This window comes from Agelaius tricolor, unplaced genomic scaffold (assembly GCF_023055355.1).
Source record: "Agelaius tricolor isolate 1412-34295 unplaced genomic scaffold, bAgeTri1.0.p SCAF_9, whole genome shotgun sequence".
NCBI lineage: Eukaryota > Metazoa > Chordata > Aves > Passeriformes > Icteridae > Agelaius > Agelaius tricolor.
In genome coordinates, this window is record NW_027269269.1 from 34,940,410 (window position 1) to 34,967,232 (window position 26,823).

Here is a 26,823-nt window from a genome sequence, read left to right on the forward strand (position 1 = left end):
CTTGTTTGAACTTGAATTCAGCCTATCAACTTAAAACCTGGGGCCTTATTTACTCCTTATTCTCTAACAAGCTAGGCTGGTCGAGTTGGTATCTGCTATGGCCTAATTATCTGTGCAGCCATAGACCAGCTATAGCTGTCACAGTAGCCCACTGACCCATTTGTTGGGAGCAGGTTTGCACAGATTTTCCCCCCAGCCGAGGTGGGGGAGGAAGTTTTGGTGTGTTGTAACCTCTGCTCAGGGGCAGGGAACCCATCCTCCCTTACACAAATTGGCTATGGAATCCCCAGCCTTGGGAAGGCCACATCCACGGGACATTCACGTGAGAGAGGCAGCTGAGGGGGTGCCTTAATCCATCAAAGGCTCCCTAAAGTGCTCCCCAGTGTCATTGCTGAAGCCTTGCACCACAGGACTGCACGTGATGCAGCAAACCCAGAGTCTGTTGTAAGCGACAGTGGCAAACTCCCCCTGCCTCCCAAGGGAGGTGTCTGGGTTTTCCTACCTAGCCTGAGTATATATTAACCAATCAGATTCTTCTTCACCACCAAGAAGACCAGCTGGAGAGGATCAGTGAAACATCATTGGGATCCATGGAGTGATGGTATTTTCCTTATTCTGTCCCTGTTACTCTCTGTCCCTCCCACCTATTTCTTATTTCTCTCTCTCTCCTTCTCTCATATATTTACTATTAAATAAACCCCATACTATTGTCACTGGCATTTGGTCTCGTTTGCACCTTGATTTGGGCAGGGGCATTTCTAAGAACTTTACTAATGGGATCATGAGAACATGAGAGCAGGCTGACAGTCATTGTGAGGAGCTGAGCACTTGATAACTACTACATCAATGAAATGAAGTGTAGGAGAAGGGCTGGAAGGCACAACCCTGCTACTGAGAGCACAGTAAAATTTATGAGTTGCTAAAAATGAAAGAGGTGGTTACTGCCAGCCTCCCCCCACCATATGCTGTGTCATCCTCTCTCCAATCTGTTCACTTTCATCCAACCCCAGAGAGTTTGTTTCACTTTGTTTCTTGTATGCAACCCCTCGTTCACAGACAGAGATGGGATAACTTGGAATCTGTAGTTCAGCAATTGGCCCCTTCCCTACCCTAGTATTTAAAAACAGAAGTGAAGAAGAGGAAAAAAGAGTTTTTGTATTAAAAGGAGTAAATTTTTGAGACGTGAATGTCAGAAAGATTCACTGAGATACTGGCAGTCATCACAGGCACTTTATAAACCCCAGTCTGAGGACCAAAACCAATTGGGTACTACATGCTAGTTTAAATTAAAAACGAACATTCACCCACACAGATGCAGGAGAACTGTTTGTTCCTTCACCTATGAAGATGAACATCTCTTTTTTGATTTTTAATACGTGAACAGAAAAGAAACTTAATTTTTTATTTTTTGGTACTTAACATTATATAGAAGAAAAGTAATGGTGAAGAGGCACCCGTGGAACATTAAAAGAACAACTGATACCTTAACTAGTATTGATTGTTTTTTCTTGGTTGATTTTAAGATAAAAAGCAGAAATAAAGAAAACCAAATGAAATACTAATTCACATTAACTTTCAAAAAGGTTTGTAAGCCACACATATCTTCCCCCACTCTTTCTCCTTTGACCTTGAAGACTTCAACTTTAAATTAAGAAGCCACATTTAAAACAGGAAAGCTGTCGAGAAAGTAGAAGAAATTGGGGTTACCTCATTGTTAATGCTAATCAGAAGTTCATGCATTTATCATCTTTTATGAAGAACTTTATGTATAATTTTGAATGATCAATTATTATTAGTTTTAATAGGACAAATATAGAATCTACAAAAGCAAGTATTCTCTTTTGTCCCTGTACAGGTAAAAAAGGAAAACTACTGGCCTCTACCACTCATCCAGTGCAACAAATACCAAACCCAAGGTGAGAACAATGTGCTCAGTATTCACTTTTCCATAAATTCCTTAACTGGGAAAGAAAACAAAGACCCACAAAGAACAAGTGCTTCCCAGTAGGCACCACCATCTCTCCTGTAAATAAAGTCCACTCATTGCCAGCTCTCAGGCTGGCATTGCACAAAAACTCTCTCCTTCCAAAACCAGGACGAGACTGTAGCATCTTGGAACGAACTTCTGCTTATGAATATTTGATAAGTGTTGACAGATGCTGACTTTCCAGTGCCAAACACCATAATCATCTTAGCCAGATTCTCAGTCACTGAGCGGCTTCAGTTTTGAGAACTGAAACTCACTTTGATTTAATAAAACCGTAGTTATGTCCCTTTCTAATGCAGGTGTGACTTTTGCCAAGCTGTTTTGTGATGTTGTAGAATGTTCAAGTGTGTTTATAAACCCAGCCCGAAGAAGACCCAAAAACCCAGCAGCCACACACTGAGTGGGCAACCCTACCTTCAACATCCCAACACCCCATCATCCAGTTTCATTAAAAAGCCTAAGTAGTAAAGTTTGTACCCAATACTGTGAGAGTAATAGTAGCCTCTCCCAGGCGTTGCCCCTCTTCACTCTCGGCACTGATTTCACAGCGGTAAGTCCCAGAATCCCTTCTAGTCACGTTCCTAATTCGGATTCCTGTATTCAGCATCTCTGCTCGGCCTCGAAGATCACCTTCAGGGAGAACAGACAGAGAGGTTTCTGCTCTTTGCTTTTAGAATCATAGAATCACAGAGTTTGGATTGGAAGGGACCTTGAAGATCATCTTGTTCCATCCCCACTGCCATGGGCAGCGGCACCTTCCACTAGACCAGGTTGTTCCGAGCTCCGTCCAACCTGGTCTGGAACATTTCCAGGGATGGGGCAGCCACAGCTTCTCTGGCAAGCCTGTGCCAGGGCCTCACCATCCTCACAGGGAAGAACTTCCTTTGTATATTTCCTCTGCATATCTAACCTAAATTTCCCCTCTTTCAGTCTGAAGCAAATATCTATGGCTCATTGGCTTATACTGAAATCATGTACAATTTATTGATATTTTACGTCATATTGTACATGAAACTATTGCTCATTTGTTCAGTGTTAGTTACCTATCAGCAAAGAGCAATATGTAATCCCCTTCTGAAAACAATATGAACCTTCTATTTAGTCAAAAAAACCACCCTCAATTCATAAAACCTCCATCTGCCATACATTATCCACTTCAAAGATGGAATGCATTTTTCTGCAGGTGTTTCAAGAAAATATGTATAGCAGTAGTGAGGTGACTGAAAGACATCCCTTTCCACTGGAGACATGGCAATCACTAACTTAATTACCTTAAAGTTGTGAGTGAGACCACAGCAGAGTATTTGACATTTTAACTTGGCAAGAAAAACTTGATGGATTTAGCAAAAATACTGTCATCAGACTTCTAACAATAACGAAGTTTTTGTAATTGTGCAGCTTATTATGAAAGTTACATGCACACACAGAAGCATGAGTTCCAGTGTTTCTCTAAATTAAATATATGCAGAAAAAAACCCAAGTTCATCAAGGTCAACACATCTGCAAGCTCTACTAACTAACAAAATCTCTGTACTTCTATTTTACTTCTCAACCTTCGTTTATTGTGTTCAATGTAACAGAGACCCATATGTTCTCCAACACATAAAGCTTAAGTAAGTCCTTTTCAAAACATACAAAGAGAAATTCTTCTTCTGAAAAGAATACAAATAATTTATAATATACAGCTGAGTTTATATTTTATGTATATAAAAATGCTGAATTATTCATATCTAAGCCTCCTGCTTTACAGGAGGCTTCAGAAACCTCTTTTTAGGATAGGAGTGCAGAGCCTGCAGTAGTTAGGGGAATTTACATCTGCATGTAATTTCATTGTTGAAAAATCACAAGAAATCTGCAGTACCATTTTTTTTTAGTCTTTAATTTTATTCTATTTAACTTAATTAAAAGGTAACTAATAATTGATGATTTTAGAAAGAAATGCCTTTTTTTTCCCCAGAGAAGGATTCTCTTTCTCAAAACGACAGCTCTTCTATATGAACAGTTAAGAGCCTTCTTGTTCAGTCTTATTCTTGGTGTTGTTCCCCAAGAAAGAGTCAATAGCTATGCTAGAGAATGACATGTTAAACCATCCCTTTGCAGTACTGTACCTGTAAATTCACTATCGTAGTAGACAAATGAGACTCCTTGAGATTGGATTTTCTTCCACTCTATTCTTAAACTCATCCCTTTCGAAAATTTGTGTTTGCAACTAAGAATAGCCTCTATAGAGAAGAAAAAAAAATAAAGACAAAAGGGAAAATTAGAGATTTTAGTATTGTGTTGATATACATTCAGGCTCCATAAAATTCATGTTCATCCTTCAAAAGAACTTGTACAGTCGGCAATGGCCAGATCTACTTCTCAAAGTGATGCTTCTCCAGATTTACACAAACACAGTGGGGAAAAAGAAACCAGTAATTTTCTTATACTTCAGTGACTTTTGGGTCAAACTTCAGATGCTGGGGATTCCCATGCTGGATAGGGTTTATTACTTTCCCCATCTAACATGGGAATATCTACTTTATCAATTACATTTTTTATTACTACCCTCATTTTAGTTTAAACAATTCTGTGCAGATCATCCCTAAAAAGGGGGACTCTGGCTTTGTTGTAAACATATTTTTGAGTTACCATTCTGAATTCAGTATCAATAGCTTTTCGGTTTAAATGTATAATTTAATGGAGATGAAAAATATTGCAGTAAGATGGTTAAAGAAACAAATGCAATATAGACCTTGCTACCTGTAAGCTACTAATTTTCCAATACAGGCCACAATATTCAGAGCAAAAGCCTTTATAGTTTTGACAAGGCCTGTCTAGCTTTCATAATGCCAACACAGACTGCTCAAACATAATCAACCATCATGCTCCTTTCCAGTCTAAACAAATGAGGCTGGAAGGTAATTAGGAGCTACAGACAGATCTACTTCCTTGCCCTTCAGAATCTGATTTCCTAGGTCTGCTCTGAAAAGAAAAACCCAGACTGGTAGCCTTGGTGATACCTCACAGGGGAAAAAAATATCCAGACTTGAAAGAAAAATTGAGGCAGGAGGGTGTTCCTTGCCAGAAACATGTTACACGTGCACTGGCTGTTTTGAAAAAAACATACTGTGCACTCAGGAAGTCTGAGGTTCCTGACTTCAGGTTGAGTGTATGGGTGGAGGCTTCCTGAATCTTAAGATTTGCTAGTTTCCTTCCCACTTTGTTTTTTGTATCCTTCTAACAAAGAAAAACCATCATTCAAGCTCAGCTTGCCTTTGCTACTGGCCTAGTGTCAGCTGGCTTGTCAAATGAGCTGGTCTCTCTTAGCTGACACAGAGACAGCTCAGCTGAAGTGTTCTCAGCTGAACAAGTCACCTCTGTCTCAAATGAGCTGCCCCTTTCTTGCATCCCACATGTTTTTGTTTCAGAAAAAAAACCCTAGCACTGATGCCCACCCACTAATCTTATTCAGAGAAAAGGAATGCATGGAAGAAAGGGAGTGTGCACAGAACAGAGAGATAATAAAATTGTCCCTAGTTATAGCTCCCCTCTGCCACTTTTTTTCCCATAATAATGGAGTCAGTGAGAGGTATTTTCCAGACTTGCATTAAAGTAGGTCCACAGGATACTGTGCATCAGCACTGGTACTGCTAGGCCTGCAAAAGCCCTCTGGAATCTTGGAGAGATCTGCACAATATTTAATTTGGATTTACATCTGGTCTGGAGGCTATCATTGGTGATAGAATTATAGAATATCTCAAGTTGGAAGGAATGCCAAGAATGAGTGAGCCCAAGCCCCTGCTCCTTGCAGAAATACCTAAAACAAAACCATGACTAGGAGTGTCACCTAGATGCTCCTTGAGCTTGGTACCATGACCACTCCCCTGGGGAGCCTGTCCCAGTGCCTGACCATCCTCCTCTACAGTCAGAGGAGTTAGAGGAGAAAAGGAAAATGCATTTCAGACCAGCTGCACTCAGTGGAATAGCTGTCTATTGGCCCTGCCATCTCTTAGTGCTGCTACACATGGAGAACTTGGCTTGGCATCTGGGCTGTGCTAAACTGATTCCATTCAATGCACAAATAACAAAAGAAAAAATGCAAGCCATATACCATATAAAAAGACAGAACCTAATCAAGCTGTAATATTAGCTGAAGCATTTCTCTCTGGTTTTGGCTGCCTTGAGCTCTAAATGCATTCTGTCAAGAGAAGAATACTTAACAGAAGTCCAGATGACAGTTTTAGAGACCTCTAAAATATTTGATTATTACCTCAAAATGCTGAATAATGTTTAAAGCTCAGAGAACAGTTTTTTTGATCCCAAATTCCCACCTCTCTCCACTCTAACCAAATATAAAAAACAAACCCACATAACCCACAAACCTCACACTACACTACTTTCTCATCTACCCAGCAAAGAGGTTTTCCTCTTTGCCTCTGTAAGTTCTCCACCACATTTTTGGATGTAATTTGCTGTTTTATATATGACACACACATATATATATATATATATATATATACATATATAACTCTGTAAATAGCCATTACAGCTACTGACAAATAAAAATAGCCATTAAATTATTGTTACTTACAATTAAGTAACTTATATCTGTTCTTTCTAGTCCTTCACTTTTCTGTCTTGTTATTTATAAAGATATTTAATATTTCTCCTTTCCATCAGCTCCCATAATATTGTATGGAAGGAAAGCAGGCAGAAGTTACAGGACTGACAAACAAGTCATAGAACCACAGAACAGGTGGGGTTGGAGAGGATCTCTGGCAAGCACCTAGGTCAACCCCACCTTGAGTAAGAGAAAATGGGGACAAGACCAAGATAACACAGAATCAGTGGAGAGAGTAGGCACAAGACCCCTCAGGAAAGAGGAAGAAAACCTCAGTAGCTGCACAGCTTCTGTATATACAGTTTGCATATATTGTGTATATATTAAAAATTATCACAACATTGCCCATACTGTACCTTTAAACTCCTCTGCTTTTACATTTTTGTTATCTGTTTCAATGGAGATTCCAGACACATCAGGATCTGCAAAAAAAGACAATTCAGCAATAAACATTTGTGATTTCACACAAAGCACATTGCTACAAGCAACATTTTTGAGACCTCCTCACACTGCACAAGTTAGACATTCACTACAAGAAAGCGTACAAACAATGAGCTAGACCAGGGCTGGCCTTGAACAGTTCATCTTTTTTCTCCAGGTTCTGGCATGTGTAAAATATAATTAATTCTTTTTTACAATGCCATAATGATATTAACATGTAAGAAGTTCTATATAACCAGTAAACATTTTATGCTATGGTAATGTCTGTTTATAACTGGGGAGACATCTATTAATCCATAAGTGTATTTTCCATAACATTCTTATTACAAGGCATGCATATTTTCTGATGAATAACACTTACAGTTTCTACAGGGTAAAAGTACAGTAATTGGCAATTATCTCAAATTCTTCTTGAAATGGGAAGGAAGATAATGAAGATTTATTAACTCAAAGAAAGAAAAAATCTCCATACACTCTTGGATATCTTATTGTTGGGGGAGCTGCAGGGGGTTCTTCTAAAACAGACGGTTGAAGATGGAATTGTGTGAAACGAGGCAAGTATTCTATCTGAGAACCATTTATTGGTAGTGAAAAGGATGTTGCCTTACTAAGGAATAATAGAAAAGACAGAAAATGAGCATGGAGAAGGAAGAAGAATGGGCAGAGAAAGAGAGAGGGGGCAACTGGGAGGAAAAAATGGGTGTCAGCAGCAGAACCTCAGAGTGGGCTGTGGATGTCCAGCTGGCAGGAGGTGTGGGCACATGTCCCGTTGGGAGAAGCCTTTGCAGCTCCTGGAGCAAAGGCACAGCTCCTGCACAAACAGGCAGCCAGACATGAGGTGAGCAGGCACTGGAGCAGGAGGGGCAGAAGCCTGGGCAGGGTCATGGTGCAGACCATGGCGACAGGCTAGGTCAGCGACGCAGAGCTGGAAGCAGGTGGCTCAGGTGGGAACAAGGCAGGCATGGGGCAGGAATGCAGGCAGGCAGGACAGCTGGAGCACATGAGAGAGACCAAGTGGTAGGGCTGGACACAGAAAGTGGTCAGCAAGTGTCCAGCCAGGGAGGGGGACAGCAAGAGAGTGAGGGTAAAGAAGGGCCAGTGAAGGCAAAAACGGTGGCAAAAGAACCAGCTAGTCAGGGCTAAATGATGAAAAGCTCCGAAGGTTGTGACACAGTTACTTTTATACCCTCTGGCTCCTCCCAAGGTCTGCAATGCTGAGAGGAGATCATTGGCCCAGTCCAACATTCCACTGCAGCCCAATGTCCTTTCACCATCTGATTGCAGAACCTCTCTGGAGGTCAGTGTCCTTGGTGGCCTCCTACTGACTGCCCATTGTATGTGAGATGGCTGCCAGGCAAAGGCTCCTGGGAGACAGGGCTTTCCATCTTCTCCTAGCTGCCTCCTGCTGGTAGTGAAAGATTTTAAAATCATAGAAAAGTCGGGGAGCTAGAAAGAGAGTTAGGCTTAGTAGGCCCTGGGAAAATGTTAAGGGTAGGCCCTCGGAAATGTCAGGCCTTGTGTTTGCTAAATCATGTGAAACTGCACCTCTGTAATCAATATATGATAAATGATATGATTGTTAGATGCGATGATTACTTAATAATTAGATGTAATTATTTAATCATAAGAAGAGTCATGAGAAACTATGTTTGAGGGTTTGAGGGAGATCACGAGAAAGCCATGCTTGGATGAAATCAATGTATACAATAGAACAATGTAAATTTAATAATTAATATGTAAGTTATATAACGATAGAATACAAAACATGTTCAGCTTGAAACCATATTGGAGTCAGATTTGGATCTGGGTACCCCTGACACTCAGAGCTCTTAAATAAAAGCACCTGCATATAATCATTCCATGATTATGTGTTCCTGAATGCTAACACTGCAAGTAGCACTTGTACAGCCCCTCTCCACACACCTCTGGTAATTTCAAACAATATTGAGACAGAACTCAAAATCTAACTGATTCTTCACACTCATGTGTTGGGAACACTAAATAATCCAGAAAGAACAAGTGAAATAACCACTAGACCTACACCAACCCCCACCTAGCTACCAGGAGTTGGGCACAGGTATTACAATTAATCCACGTCAGGTTAGCAAGTGCTTAACAGCAACTGAACACAGTTCTTTACACAGGGCTACTTTTTTGGTTGTTTTTTTTTTTTTTTTTCCCCAAAAGCATCTCAAGTTCTCTTGGTTTTGAAGTACTAGTTTTGAAGACAGCACAGACACTCCTAATGTGGTCTATTTCCTCTGTCTGCATCAGCCAACTGAACAATTGCTATAGTGGGTATGGACAAGAACTGAGAACCTGTTTCCATCAATGTTTAGAAAGCTGACTTGGTTAAAAATAATCTTCTTTTGACTGACAGAAACCAGGAAAATAGCAAGATTAGATGTTCTTAAGCACACAAGACCCCCTTTGTCCATCCCTAAATTTTAAATTTCTCTTTCCCCTGCTTAATGGGGGAAGAGTTGCACACACCCCAGCCGAGCAGATGAATATCTAGTCTTGACCTGAAGACACAAACAAATTAACAATCTCTTGATTCTTATGGCTTTCTTTTAACAGATGATTACTTTTGTTGAAGTTAGTGCCTCACTAATGCCTTGAGTGAGTCCATTTGGGCTTTCAGTGCTCAAAGATTTGTTTCTAAGATACCATCATAGAATCTCAGAATGGTTTGTGTTGGAAGGGATCTTTAAAGGTCATCTAGTTCAAGCTCCCTGCAAATGAGCAGGAACATCTTCAACATGAGTAGGTTGCTCAGAGCCCTGTCCAGCCTGACCCTGAGTATTTCCAGGGATGGGGCATCCACTCTGTCTTCGGGTAATGTGTGCCAGTGTTTCACCACTCTCACTGTAAAACCTTTCTTCCTGACATCTAGTCTGAATCAACCCTCTTTTAGTTTAAGCCAGTACCCCTTGTCCTAACCCACAACAGGCCCTACTAAGAAGTTTGTCTGCATCTTTCTTATAGGTCTCCTGTAAGTGCTGAAAGGCTGCAATGAGGTGTTCCCAGAGCCTTCTCTTTCACAGGGTGAACAACCCAAATTTTCTCAGACTATTTTCACAGGAGGCATGCCATATCCCCATGATCATTTTAGTGGCCCTCTGGACTGGCTCCAACAGGTCCATGTGCTTTCTATGCTGGGAGCCCAGAGCTGGATGCAGCACTTCAGGTGGGGTCTCACCAGAGTCAGGCAGAGGGACAGAATCCCTCTCTTCCCTGGTGCCCATGGGGCTTTAGAGGCAGCCCAGCACACAGGGGGTTCCTGGGCTCCCAGTGCAGCCTCTCACCCACCAGCACCCCCAAGTCCTTCTTGCAGGGCTGCTCTGTTCATCCCCCAGCCTAGACTGATACCAGAGGTTGGCCTCACCCAGGTGGAGCACCTTGAACTCAGTCTTTTTAAACCTCATGACATTCCCACAGGCCACTTCTGGAGCTATCCAGGTCCTTCTGGATGACAATCAAATCCTTCAAGTGCAGCAACAGCACCACTCATCTTGGTGTCATTAGCAAATCTACTGAGGGTGCACTCGATCCCTTTGTCTATGTCAATAATGAAGACATTAAACAGCACTGATCCCATACACCAGAGTACCCTATCACAGCTTTCTTCTCAATTAAAGATCATTCCTTACAGTTTAACTCCAACACAACACAGGGAATTGAATCTTCATTCATTCTGTTCCTATGGCCTTTTTCCTCCTTAATTTTCTAGAGTTTTTTTCAGCATCCTTTAAAAATACAAATTACAGTTCTACAGGTATCTATAACCATTGCCTCTGAGCCATGGAGAAACACTCAGAAATGGTATCTGAGGCCCTGGCACTGTAGCAAGAAGTTCATTCACTGTATATTGTGGTGGCTTGACCTTGGGTGGCTGCTGGACACCCACACAACTGCTCTCTCACTCCTCCTCCTCAACATGACCAGGGAGAAAATAAGATTAAAAAGCTCATGGGTCAATAGAAAGACAGGGAGTCATGGAGTTTAGTTAGCAGTTACCATCACAGGCAAAACAGACTAAATTTAGGAAAAAAGAATTAAATTTACTGCCAGTTTAAAACAGAGTAAATGCAGCAGTTGTGGGAATGTGCTCTTCTCTGCTGCTCCCTCCTCTGCATGCTCTCCCCTACTCCAGCATGGGCTGCTTTCTATAGGTCACAGTTACTGCCAGGAGCCTGCTCCAACATGGATTCTCTGTGGTGCTTTCCTGCTATCTCACATCCCCTTCCAAGTGCACGTCCAACAATTCTTGTGTCTAAAAGAACACAGCGTCACCTCACAGTGTAAAGTGAGCTTTCACATGTGCACATGACCAAAAGACCCAAATTGTTTATAGTCTGCAATATGTTTCAATTTTATCCACTTTATGTTACCCCAAAAGTTATAATCAGAAGTTTATAATTTGAAATAAATAAGACATGAAGAATTCTAGCAATGACATTTATGTACTCTGAGAATACTGAAATAGCAAAAAAATATTTGCACTACAAATAGCACTTAGAAATTTTTCCATCCCTCCAAGAAAGAAAACTTTCCTACTGAACTTTAAAGAAAGAAATTTTAAAAATCCTCTGTATAAGCCCCCTCACACCCTGTTGAAACCAGAGCAGGAAACCATTTCTCCAGCTCCTCCCAAAGCAATCATTTCTCCTGCAAGTCCATACATTGCCCAGCTCCTTATTTTTTGTTCAGGCTGGGTCTAGAATAGCCTGGAATCAGTAAGTAATTTTCTTTTTAAACTATTAGGTCCTATTTAGATTTATGGGAAAAAAAACCACGTGACTTTTACCCAAACCATATTTCTAGAACAATACCCTTCTTGCCCCCTCTTCCCCCATATTCTAGATGCCAATAGTTAACAATCACATTTATCTATTGAAATAACATCTTCCTTCATGATGGGGAGGAGTATTTTATTCTGAGACTGACAGCACCTAACGCTTGATAACACCTCAAAAGGAAGCCTTTCTAGGTGTCCAGTGTGTGGATAAAACCATTCATAAATTATTGTCTCAACAGCCTCTTCTGATGGCTCTAGTACATGCAATTCACCACTGTATTACATTCTCTGTTTCATGGGCCCAGAAATTTCTCTCCTCCTCATTAATACAGGTGTCATGCAGTTCACTGTCATGATCAAAATATTCACAGAATAATAAGCCACAAAAAGAAAACACATTTTATGACTTCTGGGGCAGGACCATGGTATTTACCTTCCACTATGGAAGTCATTACAGAATTACTTTGCATGCTTTTTATTGGGAGCTTGCAACTGCAAAAAGTCTCCATATTTACCCTTACATCAAGGGATTAATAGAATACACGAAGATTCTATTATACAATACAATTAAGTAGAAAATATGAGAAAGAGGGGGAGAAAGGGAGAGAAAGAAATTCAACATACACACAGCCCTCCTCCTCACATACACAAACCACACATATACACAACCCTTTTCAAGAAGCTGTAGAGTTCAAACAGTAATGTAAGGCAGTGCAGAGACAGCTGACCATATTAAAACCATTATATATTCTGATCAAGCAGAAAGATAGGACAGGTCCTTAAAGTTAGAGCATCTCTCCGCTCAGACATCCTTTGAGACATGTCTGTGTCAAATATTCAGAATCCAAGTCTTCAGCTTTGGATTTTAATTCACCATATAAAGAGCTATAGTGAAAAGATGACATATTACTGTACCAGTAAACCTTTTATCCAGGCTGCTTTTTAAAGACCAGAAAAAAAAAAAAAAGAAAAAAAAACCTGCTTTTACATATCAGTAGCTATGTTTGTTTAGAAGTGAACTCCAAAAAAACACACTTTCCACTTGATAAAGGCTCACAACTGTAAACTGAAACTACCAGCTAGACGGATCATTAAGGAAAAACATATTAGTCAAATCAAATGAAACAGTGTGCCTGGAAGAAATTACATGAGAACAGAATCAAAACAAAGTTATAAGTACAAGAGAAAAAACAGTCTTGCATTTGTTTTGCCAAGTTCTAAACAACAGGTGGTCTAAAGCAAAGTTTAACAAAGGGTTTCTGAGGATACTGTAAATTTAGGAAGTCCAGCATCTCAAGAATAAAGCCAATTCTCCTCCTGAAGTCCCTGAAAGAGAATAAGAAACCAGACATCTGTTTGGTGTTAGCATCCTTCAGACGTGACCACTTCAGGGTAAATCAGCCTCAGCTACACGATTAGGTGCTGATGCAAACTTCTCAGCCATGGAACCACCCACCACAAGGCACTCAGATGATAGCTGGAGTTTTGCCATTGTCATGCCATTTAAGCACACCTGTTTTGGCTCCCTTCTTGCCATGCCTCACAGGATTCACAGAATGACTAGGCTGGAAGAGACCTTGAAGATCATCGAGTCCAACCCATGCCCCAACACCTCAACTAAGCCATGGCACTGAGTGCCACATCCAATCTTTGTTTAAAAACACATCCAGGGATGGTGACTCCACCACCTCCCCAGGCAGGCCATTCCAGTACTTTATCACTATTTCTGTGAAAAACGTTTTCCTAATAGCCAACCTATACTTCCCTTGATGCAGCTTGAGACTGTGACCTCTCGTTCTGTCAGTTGCTGCCTGGAGAAAGAGACCAAGCCCACCTGGCTACAGCCACCTTTCAGGAAGTTGTAGAGAGTGATAAGGTCACCCCTGAGTCTCCTTTTCTCCAGGCTGAACACCCCCAGCTCCCTCAGTCCCTCCTCACAGGGTTTGTGTTCCCAGCCCCTCACCAGCCTCGTTGCCTCCTCTGGACACGCTCAAGCATCTCAAGGTCCTTCCCAAACTGAGGGACCCAGAACATCTCACTGCTTCTCTCCATCTGGTCTCCTTGGTGGTGAGGGTCCCCCACCAAAAAGTGTAGAATCCAATGGATAATTATACATTTGGGCAGGTGGGAATACACAGGTACCCTCCCGGCGGGGGCCAAGTTTGACACTGTCCCTTGCAAGACTGCAGATCTGTTGCATCATGTGGGATCACCTGCAGTGCAGGGTCTGGGGACCCCTTTGGTGGGGGGCCTTTGTTGAGCCATGACACCCCCTCAGCTGTCCCTGACACAGATGTGGCCTTCCAGGGGTGGGAGGCCCCAGAGCTGGGCCAGTCTGCCCGGTGGAGGATGGGTGTTCACTGCATCTGGCCAGAGGCCATGCCACACACCCAAAACCTCTCCTCCTTCCCTGCCTTGGTGTAATAGGCAAAAGTCCTTCATAAAGTTGTTTAAGCCATAAACCATAACATTTCAGTCTCCATCAAGGTCCCTTCAATCCAAACAATTCTGCAACCCTGTGATTAAGTTAACAACATAAACACAGCATTAAGACCTCAAATTTTGAACAAGAGCTAGAGGAAGTTATCCCCCATCACTTGGGGGAAAATAGGCAAAAGAAACTCAATTTCAGTCACTCAGTTACCTTAATCCTTAGCTTTGTGGGGACTGTTAAGTGAAATCTGGAAAGCCAGCACACCCGTCATGGTGTCTTAGTTTTCAAGTTAAGGGAAAAAAAAAAAAGGAAAAAAACTTTAAAGTAAAAGTAACTTAACAAAAGACTTTTGTTAAGACTTTTGAAGTTTTCAGAGCCAATTATCTGATGTTATCAGTGGGAGTCCTAAGAATTTAAGGTTAATTTCATTTCAGACCCCCAAGGACAGTTGGCTCTGGAAACAAAAAACTTGAAGTGCTTGTAGAGAAGAAAGTGGAAGGGAAAAAAAGTCAAGTGGCACAGGGCAAGAAAGCAAGAGATTATTTAGGTCACCCTTTCTGAAAAACTGAACACAGAGGTACAACAATTTTAGATAAACTCAACAGCCTCCTGAGTGCTTTCAGTAGTCCCCGACACTGAATGAGTACTGCATGAGAGGGGGAAATACTGAGGAAAAATTATAATTTAATGTTTTATAATTAATAATCAAAATGTAAAATTTAATTCCCTTCAATGTTTATATTGCTTCCTTCTTTTCTACTCACACAGAAGAGAGGAAGGGTTTGAATGCACAGAATGCGCAACTTGCAAAGGTTCAATGTAGCATGGAGTTTATTCCAACAGAGAGACACCACAGAAAGCATATGCTGTTAGCCAAATAAATATTTATAGCTTGCACTTTTGCAAGTCTCAAAACACCAGTACTCCTCTTGTCTCCATGGCAATTCAGAGGGAGCTTCTGCAAATGGGGGATGGGGATTTAAACTAGTCAGGCTCTCAGAAAAGGCCTATTTTCCAGCCATCTCCTGGTCCTGCCCAGCAATGGTTTCCACAGCAACTCATTGGCAGCTCAAAGACAGCTTGTAAATGCAGTGAGAGCCTATAGCTGCTTCAGCTCTTGCTTATTTTAAGATGCATCAAGATGCTGAGAACATGTGTCTAGTGCCACCATTTTTCAAAAGACTGTGTGAATAGGCCACTGGTGTATAAGCCCCTTACCACTGCTGTCCCACCCCCCTCATATCAAACAGTGCAAAGCTGAAGCTGAACAAACAGATTTCCTTTTGCATTTCTAGGGGGTAACAATCCAGCAGAAACACTTCCCTGTGCAAACACCTGGTGAAACTGCATAATGTTATTAAATGTGCAAAATAAAGCTTGCAAACCAGTGTGTTCCTCTGAAGTCAACAGTACCAAGACTGATTTACATCAACAGCAAAATCAGCTCTGAAACACAAGAGAGTTGGAAAACCAGAAGAAACAAACAATACCCCACCACTCCCCAAATGAACACAACCATTCTGGCCCCCAATTTGCGATAAAGTTCTCTGAAGTCTCCTATAACCTTTAAGTGACTTTTGCTGGAATTGCCAAACAATGTGGAAAGAATAAACACTTTCATGAAGTCACCTCATTTATAAACCTATAAATACCCCCATTATTTATCTTAAAATCCTGAAAACAGATTTTGTTTACTTTCAAACTGTATCAACCAGTATTACTTTCAATTCCAGTATACTCCATATGAAATTGGAGTCCTTGCCCATTCAGAACAAGTGAAGTCAGACAAGTTCCCTTACTATTGGAGCATGTTTCCAGATATTTAGGAGGAACACCTTGACAGTATAATTTAAAATTGTTCTAAGTAAATACATTGGTAAAGTGAGGAGGTGTCTCATCCTGTAGTTAGTCCAATTAATTTAAGCTGGAACCAAATTTCTTGGGCATCACAGAATCATATAATGATTTGGGTTGGAAAAAACCTTAAAGATCATCCAGTTTCAACCTGTCTGCCATCCTCAGTCCCTCTCAAATGGAACTTCTCAACACCTTTTTGATTAATCTCAATATTTTTACAAAACACACATAACAAGAGGATGAGTACATACAACACTGTATTAAGTTCTGGCTTCTAAAGGTATAGGAGTAGCTAACTAACCAGAATTGTGCACAGCAAACATCTCAAATAGCAGGCAGGATAGCTAATTTGTCTAACTACAGACAAATGTCTCATTTGCAGCAAAGTACAATGACCAAGTCAGCATTGCCACATTATATCCTACTGTGTTCCACCAATGAAGGAGATAAAACATCTGAAATAATTTCAAATTTTTTAAAGCCCCATTCTCTCTGAAGCAAACACTGACCTAGAATATACTCCTATATGCAATGTGTGTAACTCCTTGAGGTGAGTTTTTAAAAGGGCGTTACACATGCCCTTGTTCAAATATGCCTTGTTCAAATCTCATTCAATTTTTCTGACTTTGGGACACACTACTGTGACTTCATTCTATTTAACATGCCCATTTAAAAGAAAAAAAAGGGTCCTTCTAACACTGGTAGGCTGCTCTCTAAATACTCAGCAAGGGTCTTGTGCAATGCTTTGTGAGTTTAGGACTTCTGAGGTGTTTCCAGTAACTGGGGGTGGGAGTGGTGGTTTCACTTGTGTAAATGTCACTTGAACCATGAATTTTAGGACTGCATCCTATTAGACAGCACTGAACTTGGTTTGTAAGCTTTTTGTCCTCCAGACTAAAGACCAGGTTCTTTGCCAATACGAGCAGGGAAAATGATTACCAGTTCTCACAGCTAAAAGAATATTGTGAACCCTTCCTAAAATCCAAATGCAATGGCCAAATTGCTCATCCCATTTTCATGCACAAGTTCTTTTACATTGCCAAGGTTGCTCAATAGTCCCTTCCTGGCAGAAGCAACTAACAGCTGTGTTTGATGACCAGTATCTTCAATCAACTTTGTAGCTTACAGTATGAATGCATATTTTTAACTTTAATTCTACAGGCCTTTAATAGATAATTTAGTTGTTTAATACTAAATTTTATAGAAACATCTTCTGGCATATTTGAACAAGACAAGCTACTCTAATTCCATTAAGGCTAACACATACCAAGAGAAGCTACAGCAAACAGAAGATGTTTTTCACACTCTAAGGAGAAGGTTGATTAGAAGAAATCCTCCGGAAGGTAGAGCTAGGAACAATAGGTCACAGTATAAGAGATGCCAAGTTTTCCTTAAAGGGGACAAAGAAAATTAAAAAACCCAACTACAAAACACTACAGTCTTCATCACAGTAAAATCTACACAATCAAAGCAACATACAGGTTCAGATTAGAAGACATTAGAACAACACTGGAAAGTTACACAGGAAGCAGGAATAAACAAACTCTATGCCTTATCTATTTTTAAATCAAGCATAAATTTTAACTCAGTGATCATCACAGCTTTCCACAGGAAAGATGTTTTAGGAGCCACATCCTCTGAAGTGTTTCCCTGATTAAACACTTGCGGCTTTGCATCAGAAGAAGGGAAAGCTCAGTACATGAGCCAATATTCACAATTCAGTGGTTAGCTCCTTCATGAAAATGGGATTAGATGATCTTGTCTGCAGGTACTTACACTAAGCTGTTGCACTGTCACAAAAATTGTCTTAGAGTGATTTATTACGATAGTGTATTCCACAATCCTCAGGTCTGTGCCCAAAAATGGGTATTGTATCCTTAAGACCCTCTAGCCCAAGACCTGGTGTGTGGGGGACCAGGGGGATGAAGAGTTTTGCTTTTGTACGAGCATTTTTAAAAGCTCCTGCCCAGAATTTTCATGGCTCTGTGCAGTGTGGGTTTTGCTGGGCTGGTTTGGTTTTTGGCCCAGGCAAAAAGCTTTTCCTTTCCTTGGCTCAGAGATGCTGCAGTAGCAGCCTTTGGGCTGCCTTAAGGTGAACTGAGCAGCTCCTGGTCTCAGGACAGGGACATTGTGTCAGCAGGAGTAGAGCTGCCCTACTCCGATGCAAGCCAGACTCCATGAACCACGCCGAGCTGGGAAGAAAACACACTGAGAGGCCCCAGCCCAGCTGCTTTACCTGCTGGGATCTGCTGTACTTTGTCCTGGGGAGAAGGCTGGTGACAGATGAGCCACTGGGCCTCCGTCTGCTGCTGGAACTGCTCCCTGAAAGCTTCTGCCTTCCCAAGATGGAAGCTGACACCATCCTGGATTGCATGTTGAGAGCAGATAATCTCTGGCATTTTGGGTCTTTGTTCTAGGGTGTGGGGGGTGAAATCTAACAGTTTGATATCTAGCAGTTATTTACTTTTTCCTTCCTTGTGGGCATTCTGTTTGTTAATAAACTGTTGTGTGGTTTTTTTATTTTCGTCTATTAGTATTCATTTTCTATTGCTGGAAAGGAATTGTTGGAACCTTTTAGAGGAGGCAACTCATTCCAGAGTGTTCTCCTTTAAATTGTCTCAAACTGAGACAAAAATAAAATAAAAAAAAAAAGTCAGCAATCCTGCTATTCTGTAAAAAGACAATAAAAATATTTTTTAAAGCCATGATTTTTTTTAGAGTAAACCATATGTAATTAAGGATTCTGCCCCCTGCATCACTACTATCTCCATCACAACTTCCCTGCTTAAAAGTCTGGTGGTCAAAGTGGCTTTCTGCAATACCTCGATAACACATATAATATCATCAAATTTAGTTGTTTAATACCAAATTTTATAGAAACCTCTTCTGGCACATTTGAACAAGATTGAAGCCACTCTAATTAAGGCTGACACTTGCCTAGAGAAGCTAGAACAAACAGAGGATGTTTTTCACACTTGAAGGAGAAGGTTGATTAGAAGAAATCAACATTACATTTCTAGAATACCTGTTAGAGTCAATAGATCAACATATTTTATTAAGCCATGCCTGCCATATAAGCATATATGCTGCTTTAAGCTAATGTTTTGTCATGTACTTTGCCTACTTCTGCCTGTATTCCCTTTATAACCAACTGCTCATGGCATATTGATGCTCTAGAAACTTGGGTGACACAATTATTGCTTAAAGTTTCCTTTACAAGTCACAGAATCATTAAGGTTGGAGAAGACCCCCAACCTTAAGTCCATCCTGTGACCAGTCCCTATCTTGTCTCTCAGACCAGAGCACTGAGTGCCACATCCAGCCATTCACTGGACACCTCTAGGGGTGGGGACTCCACCACCTCCCTGGGCACCCCATTCCAATGCTTGAGATCACTTCCCAAGAAGAATTTCTTCCCAATGTCCAACCTGAATGTTCCCTGACACAACTCAAGGCCATTTCCTGTTGTCCTGTCACTTGTTCCCTGGGAGAAGAGCATGGCACCACCCAGCTACACCTTCCTTTCAGGGAATTGTGGAGACTGAGAAGTTGTTCCCTTAGCCTCCTTTTCTCCAGGCTGGAAATTCCCAGCTCCCTCAGCTGCTCCTCATCAGACTTGTGCTCCAGACCCTTCCCAAGCTCTGTTGCCCTTCTCTGGACATGCTCCAGCCCTTCCATGTCTTTCTTGCAGTGAGGGCCCAGAACTGGACACAGGATTTGAGGGGTGGCCAGGACAGGAGGATAATGATTGCCCTGGTCCTGATTACATTAAGGCAAAATAATACCACTTTGACTGAAGAACAGTCCAAGGACTATACTGGGAAAAACTTATTCAGGCATCAGCATAAATACTGTGATTACAAAATAAGGTCTTCAGAGTTCAGCTCTAAATTCACAGAACAGTTTTGTTTTTATAACAGGATCTAGGCACATTTAAAGATTTATTCCCACTGTTGTTGCAGGGCTGAACTTATTGCAATGAGCCGGGATGGTACAGAGCATCAGCAGTTCTAAGAGTGGCCAAGAAATCAAGAAAGGGAACAAGATGGCTTGTTGAATAATACATTGCTACCCAAGAAATACCCAAAGAGAAACCCATTGCCAACTCAGTCAAAGTTCAACAGTTTTGCTGAAAAAACCTTTGAAAAATAAGCCTGTAAGTTTTTATTGTTTATGAGCATCAGGTGTTATTTTAGGGCAGAAACAGAATAGGTTCTTTACAGGACAAAACTAATTACCCTTATACAGGAAAGATTATCCACTTCAGAGTTCACAGATATGTAATGCAACTCTTTGTATGCAACTCCTCATAGCCAAGTCTACACATTTCTTCTACTTAAACAGTCTAATTTTATAACAAAGCCTCTTGTCCTATTTAGCCATAAAACTTCCTTGGAAGATTATGTGTCCACCCAGCATATGTATCCCATCCCACAGCAGAGGCAGCTTAAGAATGAACTGTCTACCCTTCAGTCAACAAAACTGGCAATTTAAAATTACCAGATTTTTTTTTACATGCAAGAAAGGCACAGGGGATTCAAACAATTCAAACACAGCATACACATGCAGGATTGAAACTTTAACAGTAACACAAAGCAGTAGAAAATTTTTCCCATTTCAAAACTGATTAGCCCCATTCCAAAACTGAGAGTGCTTAAGTTACTAATATATCTACACTGAATATACTATTTAAATAGTGTGCCTTGTGACAGAGCTAGCTCAGGAAACATGTTCTGCACCTGAAAGTCCATACCTACAAAAGAACTGGCTGTACCCCTCCTCTTTCTCTGTTCACATAGCTTTCAAAAGCTTTGAATAAACTTTAAATATATGCAATTGCTTACAGAGGCATCACTTCATTCTTCTCTCACAAAAATCAGTCCTCCCAACAGCTACTTATGCTAGAAAGCCACTGTCTTTCAGCAACTGGGCAAAGCCTCTGTAGCGCTGTTTTCCCACCCTTCTTACCCCTTAGAAAGGTGGCTAAGAATTTAAACATAACTGGAAAGTGAGTAGGAACTGCTTGTGGATTGTTCCTGTTTTGACGACCCAGCTAGAGATACCACTGGAACATAAATGAAATAAGAAACAGTGTGCAGTGGCAGGGAAAAAGCAGAGCTGAAAAAAATCTTTAGTCAGTCTCTATACATATTGCTAATTCCCTGTTGACAGAGCCTCCCCAGATGATTTTTTATCCCCCAAAACAGAGTCTGAAGACAACTGCTATAGGAGACAAGTACATTAACTTCTGCAAATACCCAACTTCACCCTTTCCCCTCCCCCTCTTCCTCCTCTCAGCCACATCTTTTGTCTCATAAGTATCATCATTATCATCTCTTAGGCAACAAATGGAAGAAAATTCCCTGAGAGAAAGAAGAAAAAAAAAATCCTAACTTCCAACATTTTTTTACTCATTTTTGCTAGCTACTAGAAGGCTTCAGTTCTGAGACAGGGCCTCCAGAGACAAGTACTGTCTATGCATTCTAGTGGCAAACTGCTGTCTGCCTCACATAATAGGCATTAAAATGCTGTTTTTCTGCATGTTATAGATGGGTAATGCAATGGTTAGCTCCCACAATTAAGGGATGAATATTATGTGTATGCTAAGAGAAGTTTTATTGATGTATAGTTATGTTATTGTGATGCGTTCTCCCCATACTCCTCTTTCCCCTCCCATTTTATTGTTGTCACAGGATGGCCTTGGTAGTCAGGGCATTTGGGGGGAGGGCAGGCTTGTTGCTGTGGGGCACAGCATGGCAACACCTGACCTTCAATCAAATTGCAAGAAAGGAGTCTCCACCAATGGACAGAGAAGGAGAGTGACTGATGGACTTTGGGAGGGGCTGGGGTTACCTGATGCAACACCGGGAGTATAAAAGGTGGAGCAGACATTTTGTGGGTTAGCATGTGGTGGTTTAGTTCCATGCTCCCAGCACTGCTCTTTCTCCTTGTTCAGTCATTTGTTGTATTTGTTAAGGTTTATTAAACCTTTGAAATCTTAAAGTGAGAGGTTGTTTCTCGCACTGCATATATTTTCCTTATATTTTTACAAATGCACCAAACACAAATGCTTGTCCAACTCTAACAAACATACACAAGTCCACATAATACCCCCAAGATTGTCTCCCAGTTCATACTGGGCACTTTCTTCAGGCTGAGATACAATAATTTTGGCTTATATATAGTACTAATTTGAGCAAATGTAATTTCTCAGGAATTTTCCTGAGAAATTACCTCCAAGTAATATATTAGAAATTTGAACAACAAATATAGCCTGTTTTGTTAAAATTATCTAGTATCCAAAAAACATATAATACATCATTTATCCATCCAGACAATAATATGTTTTGTTCCCCTTTGAATCTGATCCAGTGGTTTGGATGGGGTCAAAAGCATTTTCAATCCTTAAGATGTTAATCCATCTAAGAGCAATGAAATTTATCTATTGAAACTTCATACTTGTAGGGTATGTTCTTTCCAGCTCAAATCTCACCATTTTGTACCTCTTTAAACAATCAGAATCAAATTGTAGCTATTTAAATTCAAGTTTTATTTTCCCATCTCTTACTGAAAACTGCTAAGTTTTGAACTTCTAAAAAGAAATAATTCAAAAAAGGTTCAGTGCCAGATTTTTTTTTCATGTTTCCCTTGCAAATAATCTTTAGGAGAAATTGGATGCCTGCTTTAATTTTTATTAACCAGAAAGGTTGACGACTTACAACAACTACAACTAAGGTTCAACAACTACGACTGATACATTACTTTCTCTTTTCAGAAATTGCCATTTTCCCCTTCTTCTTTCTCCAAAAGCTCCTCCACCTCCCACTGTGTTAGAAACCAACAAATGAACAGGAGCAGATGTTCAGCTGCCAAGCTTACTTTCTGCCCAGTTAAAGAAATTTTATGTAAGCACTTGAGTGCTTGATGATATATTGTGAGCATAGAGGTCACAAAATCAGTTGGAGTCCTCCAGGAAAAAAAGTGACTTTGGAAATACAGGTGAGCACAAGCAATGGCAGTCATCCAAATGCTTCTCCAGCCTCATCTGCTGTCTCATTCTTTGAAATTCATATTCCATTCTCTAAAAAAACCCAACCATTTAGATGAAGGAAACAAATAATTTGTCTTGATTACAAGACACCATAATATTTGCTTTAAGCTTCCTGAAGTTGAATTACAGAACAATCACAGTGCTTTGAGGAAGATGTGACAGGCAGAAATGTTTTGCTGAGTTTTGATGGCTCTTTCATAAGTACCGGGGATGGGAGAAGATGTGCTAGAAAGTAAAACTGTAACAAAGTTAGCTTAACAAAAGTGGGGTGGGAGAGGGGGTGAGCTAACCAGAACAGAAGGAACGACTTGAAACAAAATTAACAGCTTCCACATAACCTTTCCCTCAGTTTCCATTAAAGTGCTCTCCCCGTGGTACTGAACTAGAACTAAACTAGCCCCTGAACTAGACAGCAAGAACTTGTAAACCATCTCTTTTCCCACATATATACAAAACTGCCACAAAGTTAACATGGTGGAGAAAAAAAACCGAAACAGCAAAACAAGAAAAAACAGCAGTAAGACAGCTCATTGTACACATCCCCAAGGACACTATTTTATGCAAATTTTGTTTTTCCTGATATCCTTATATAACTTCAAAGGAATTTAGCCATTCCATATGGCCCTGTCAAACAGTCTGCAAGGACAAATACATATGTCTGCCTTTGCTTCAATTGCTTTAATAGACAAGATATTTATTTTCTAAGTAACCTTCCTTTACATAAGCATTTGTACTGGAGTCACCTCTAGCATTTCTAAGGGAAAGTATATGACACTAAGCCTTACTTTAAGAAAAGGGTTCCTAAAAGGGTTCACCATGTGCAGGGAGCAGTCATCTTCAGAAGTGCTCCAGCACAAGGATTACATTTTGAGTGTTGATGGATTCTAAGTAGATCATACCAGATGGAAACTTTTACATGCCAGCTGCAGAACTATACTACTAGCTGTTCCTGGCTCTCTAACAGCACCACCAACCCAAATCTCTTCCCCCTCAAACAAAGGAAGCTTGCTTCCTGCTACTACAGAAGGTTCACATGCATGTCACCGTCTATCTTCAGTGAAGAAATACTACTATTATTTACTCCTGTGAATTTATGAGGAAACTTAATTTTCTTAATATCAGATGTACAAGAAGATTCTCCCATACTTCACAAGAGGACTTCTGTCTTACAGACTTCCTCCTAGTGACCACCAGCACCTGAGAAGAAATTAAAGCACCTGGGGCACCCTTGGAGGAAGGGTAAGTGAATGCTGTAATGTTTTTAGTTCACTTCTTTAAAAACAGGTCTCCACACACCCCAAATAACATTTGGAGTTAGCCAGTGAACACAGACAAGTTTGGTTGCTCTAGGTCATGAAAGATGAAACCAGGTGTTCTGTTAAATCAATCAACTGAAAAGATGATGTCAAAATTCAGCTACTTCTGTATTCTCACCAAATCATTTGCACTGGCATCAGCCAGTTTCTGAAGCAGAACCTGGCAGCTACCAAAATAGGCTGCAGCAGGAATTACAGGTGCAATACAGGAAATAATCACAAAAATATCTTTCTGTAATTCAGTTAAATAGCCAATGGGAAGACCTCATCCAGGCTCAATTAGGTCTGTGAATCACAGTGGTAGCTTTATCTGTCCTTATTAATGCCAGATGCCCTATGATACTCACAATTACCAGAAATATGTATCCTACAACATGAACAAAGAATTGTTGCAACTTTAAAGCTGAGAAAACAGGACCTCAGAGGCCAAGCAATAACAAAAGCAAATCCTCCTCTTGCATTCATCCACCTTAAAAAAGAAACAAGGAATTGCAACTGTCCTGATGTAACATTTCCAGGCATGTTTCTTGTCTCCTTCATACAGTGAGGGAAGACAGCCACCCTCATTTTCTCTTTTGGGCATTCAATAGCAGTCTGTGGGGCCAGCAGCCTAGAAGAATGATACCATGGGGGCAACCAAGGAGGAGCTCTCTCTGCCTCCTCTCTGCTGGAGAGAGACAGGAGGGAGACAGAACAGCAGCACTTGTGGCTGAGCCGTCTCAGGAATACAGAGCCCCTTTTAAGCAGCACACCCAGGTTTAAGGAAAACAGCATGACTTGCTGTTTTGAAATGCAGCAAAAGCCATGATTTCTGAGAGAGATACCAGTAACTCACAGACAGCTTCTTCTGAGCGTGAGGATCTAAGCAAGAGGGTGAAATTTTGTAAAGGTCATTAAATAAGCTAGCGAGAAGCATGTATCCCTTTTAAAGATAGAAATAGTCTTTCCTGCCATGTCAATTTGTGTCAGTTTTAGAAGCATATGGGTATCTCGTGCAGTCTCACCACAGTCATAAATGGAAAATGTTAAGCTGAAGACTAGAAACAAACATTGCCTTTTTGTACTTAGTTTTCTTATTTGTTTGTTTATATATTAGCAGTTTATTATCCTCCTACAACTTATGTTGTAGTGTCTAAGAGTCTGTGCATGCTTCTAAACCTTGAGCAGCCTTTAGCAAAGAAATACTGCTTCTCACCTAAACCAGCAAGAGAATGAACATTCAGTTGATGCCTCTTCCCCCACTCCTCCTCCAAAACCAAGCTGTCTGCTTTATAGCATTATGTTGAACAGATATTACTAGAGAACTACGCAGTCTTAGAAATTTAAGAAATCCCATCTCACCTGAATATGGCCTAATTTAGAAATCAGTTCCTACCAAGCTCATCCAGCAAACAAAGAGGGTTCAACCAAAGGCTGAGGATTGACAATAGCCTCAATTTTGAGTACATCCATTGTGTATCACATATAACGAAGAAAGCATAGTTTAAACACTTCCACTGTCAATTCCTACAGCAACACAGTCATGCTTTATGATTTTTTTGTCAGGCTTGGGGGGGGGGGGGGGGTGGGGGGGAAAGAAACCAAAGGCTTCTTTGGTCTAGAATCTCTGTATCTGAGTGAAAGATTTCTGAGAAATAAGGAGCGGGGTTTTCTTGAGCCGAAACAAATAAACAAAATATCACCTTACGTACTGCTCAAACTACCCCAGTGAGCTCCATGAAATATTTAGGTAAGACTACTATTTATTGCCTCTGCATTGTCCTCACACACACATATTGTACTGCATTTGCTTCCAGCATTACCACCTGAAGTCTAATTTCAATATGCACTACTATTAAGAAAAATCACATCTAGATGCTTCTCAGAAAGGCCATTTGGTCAGCACACACTATCTCCTCCCATGGAGCCATGATGGTTAATAACAATTTCTGTACCTATTCTGTCTTGCCAACAGAGCTCACAAGTCTTAGGCTGTGGCACCTTTTACAACTTTGAGATGTCAATTCCAGAAGCTTGTGCTGAGAGAGAACATGATTAAAGACTCCCAGCTCCCTTACTTTCCCTAAATTAAAGGTGGAAGGGAAGATTAGCTCACAGAAACCACAATTTCTGCAGGTCATCAATATTTCTCAGCAAGTCCTCAATGAAAAGCAATTCAAACATCATCTGCCTTGGCTATGCTGATACCCTGTGATCAACTTAGACAGCTTTTGATCTCTGCAGCTCAGCTACCAAGAAAGTTCTCAATACCTGCTCCACAATTTAACCACAGAATTGCAGAACCATTTAGGCTGGAAAAGATCTCTAAGATCATTGAGTCCAACCTTTGACCA

At 40.7% G+C, this 26,823-nt stretch overlaps 1 protein-coding gene across 1 annotated transcript in view; it reads right to left on the reverse strand.

Annotated features, from left to right (window-relative positions):
- Positions 1-26,823, reverse strand: part of JAM2 (junctional adhesion molecule 2) — a 40,458-nt gene that overhangs the window by 11,400 nt on the left and 2,235 nt on the right. The window contains exons 2-4 of the mRNA XM_071433655.1: positions 6,947-7,012; positions 4,096-4,209; positions 2,465-2,617 (exon numbers count right to left, since the gene is read on the reverse strand). Of these exons, the coding sequence (XP_071289756.1) occupies positions 2,465-2,617; positions 4,096-4,209; positions 6,947-7,012 (333 nt within the window). The remainder of the gene's footprint in view (positions 1-2,464; positions 2,618-4,095; positions 4,210-6,946; positions 7,013-26,823) is intronic.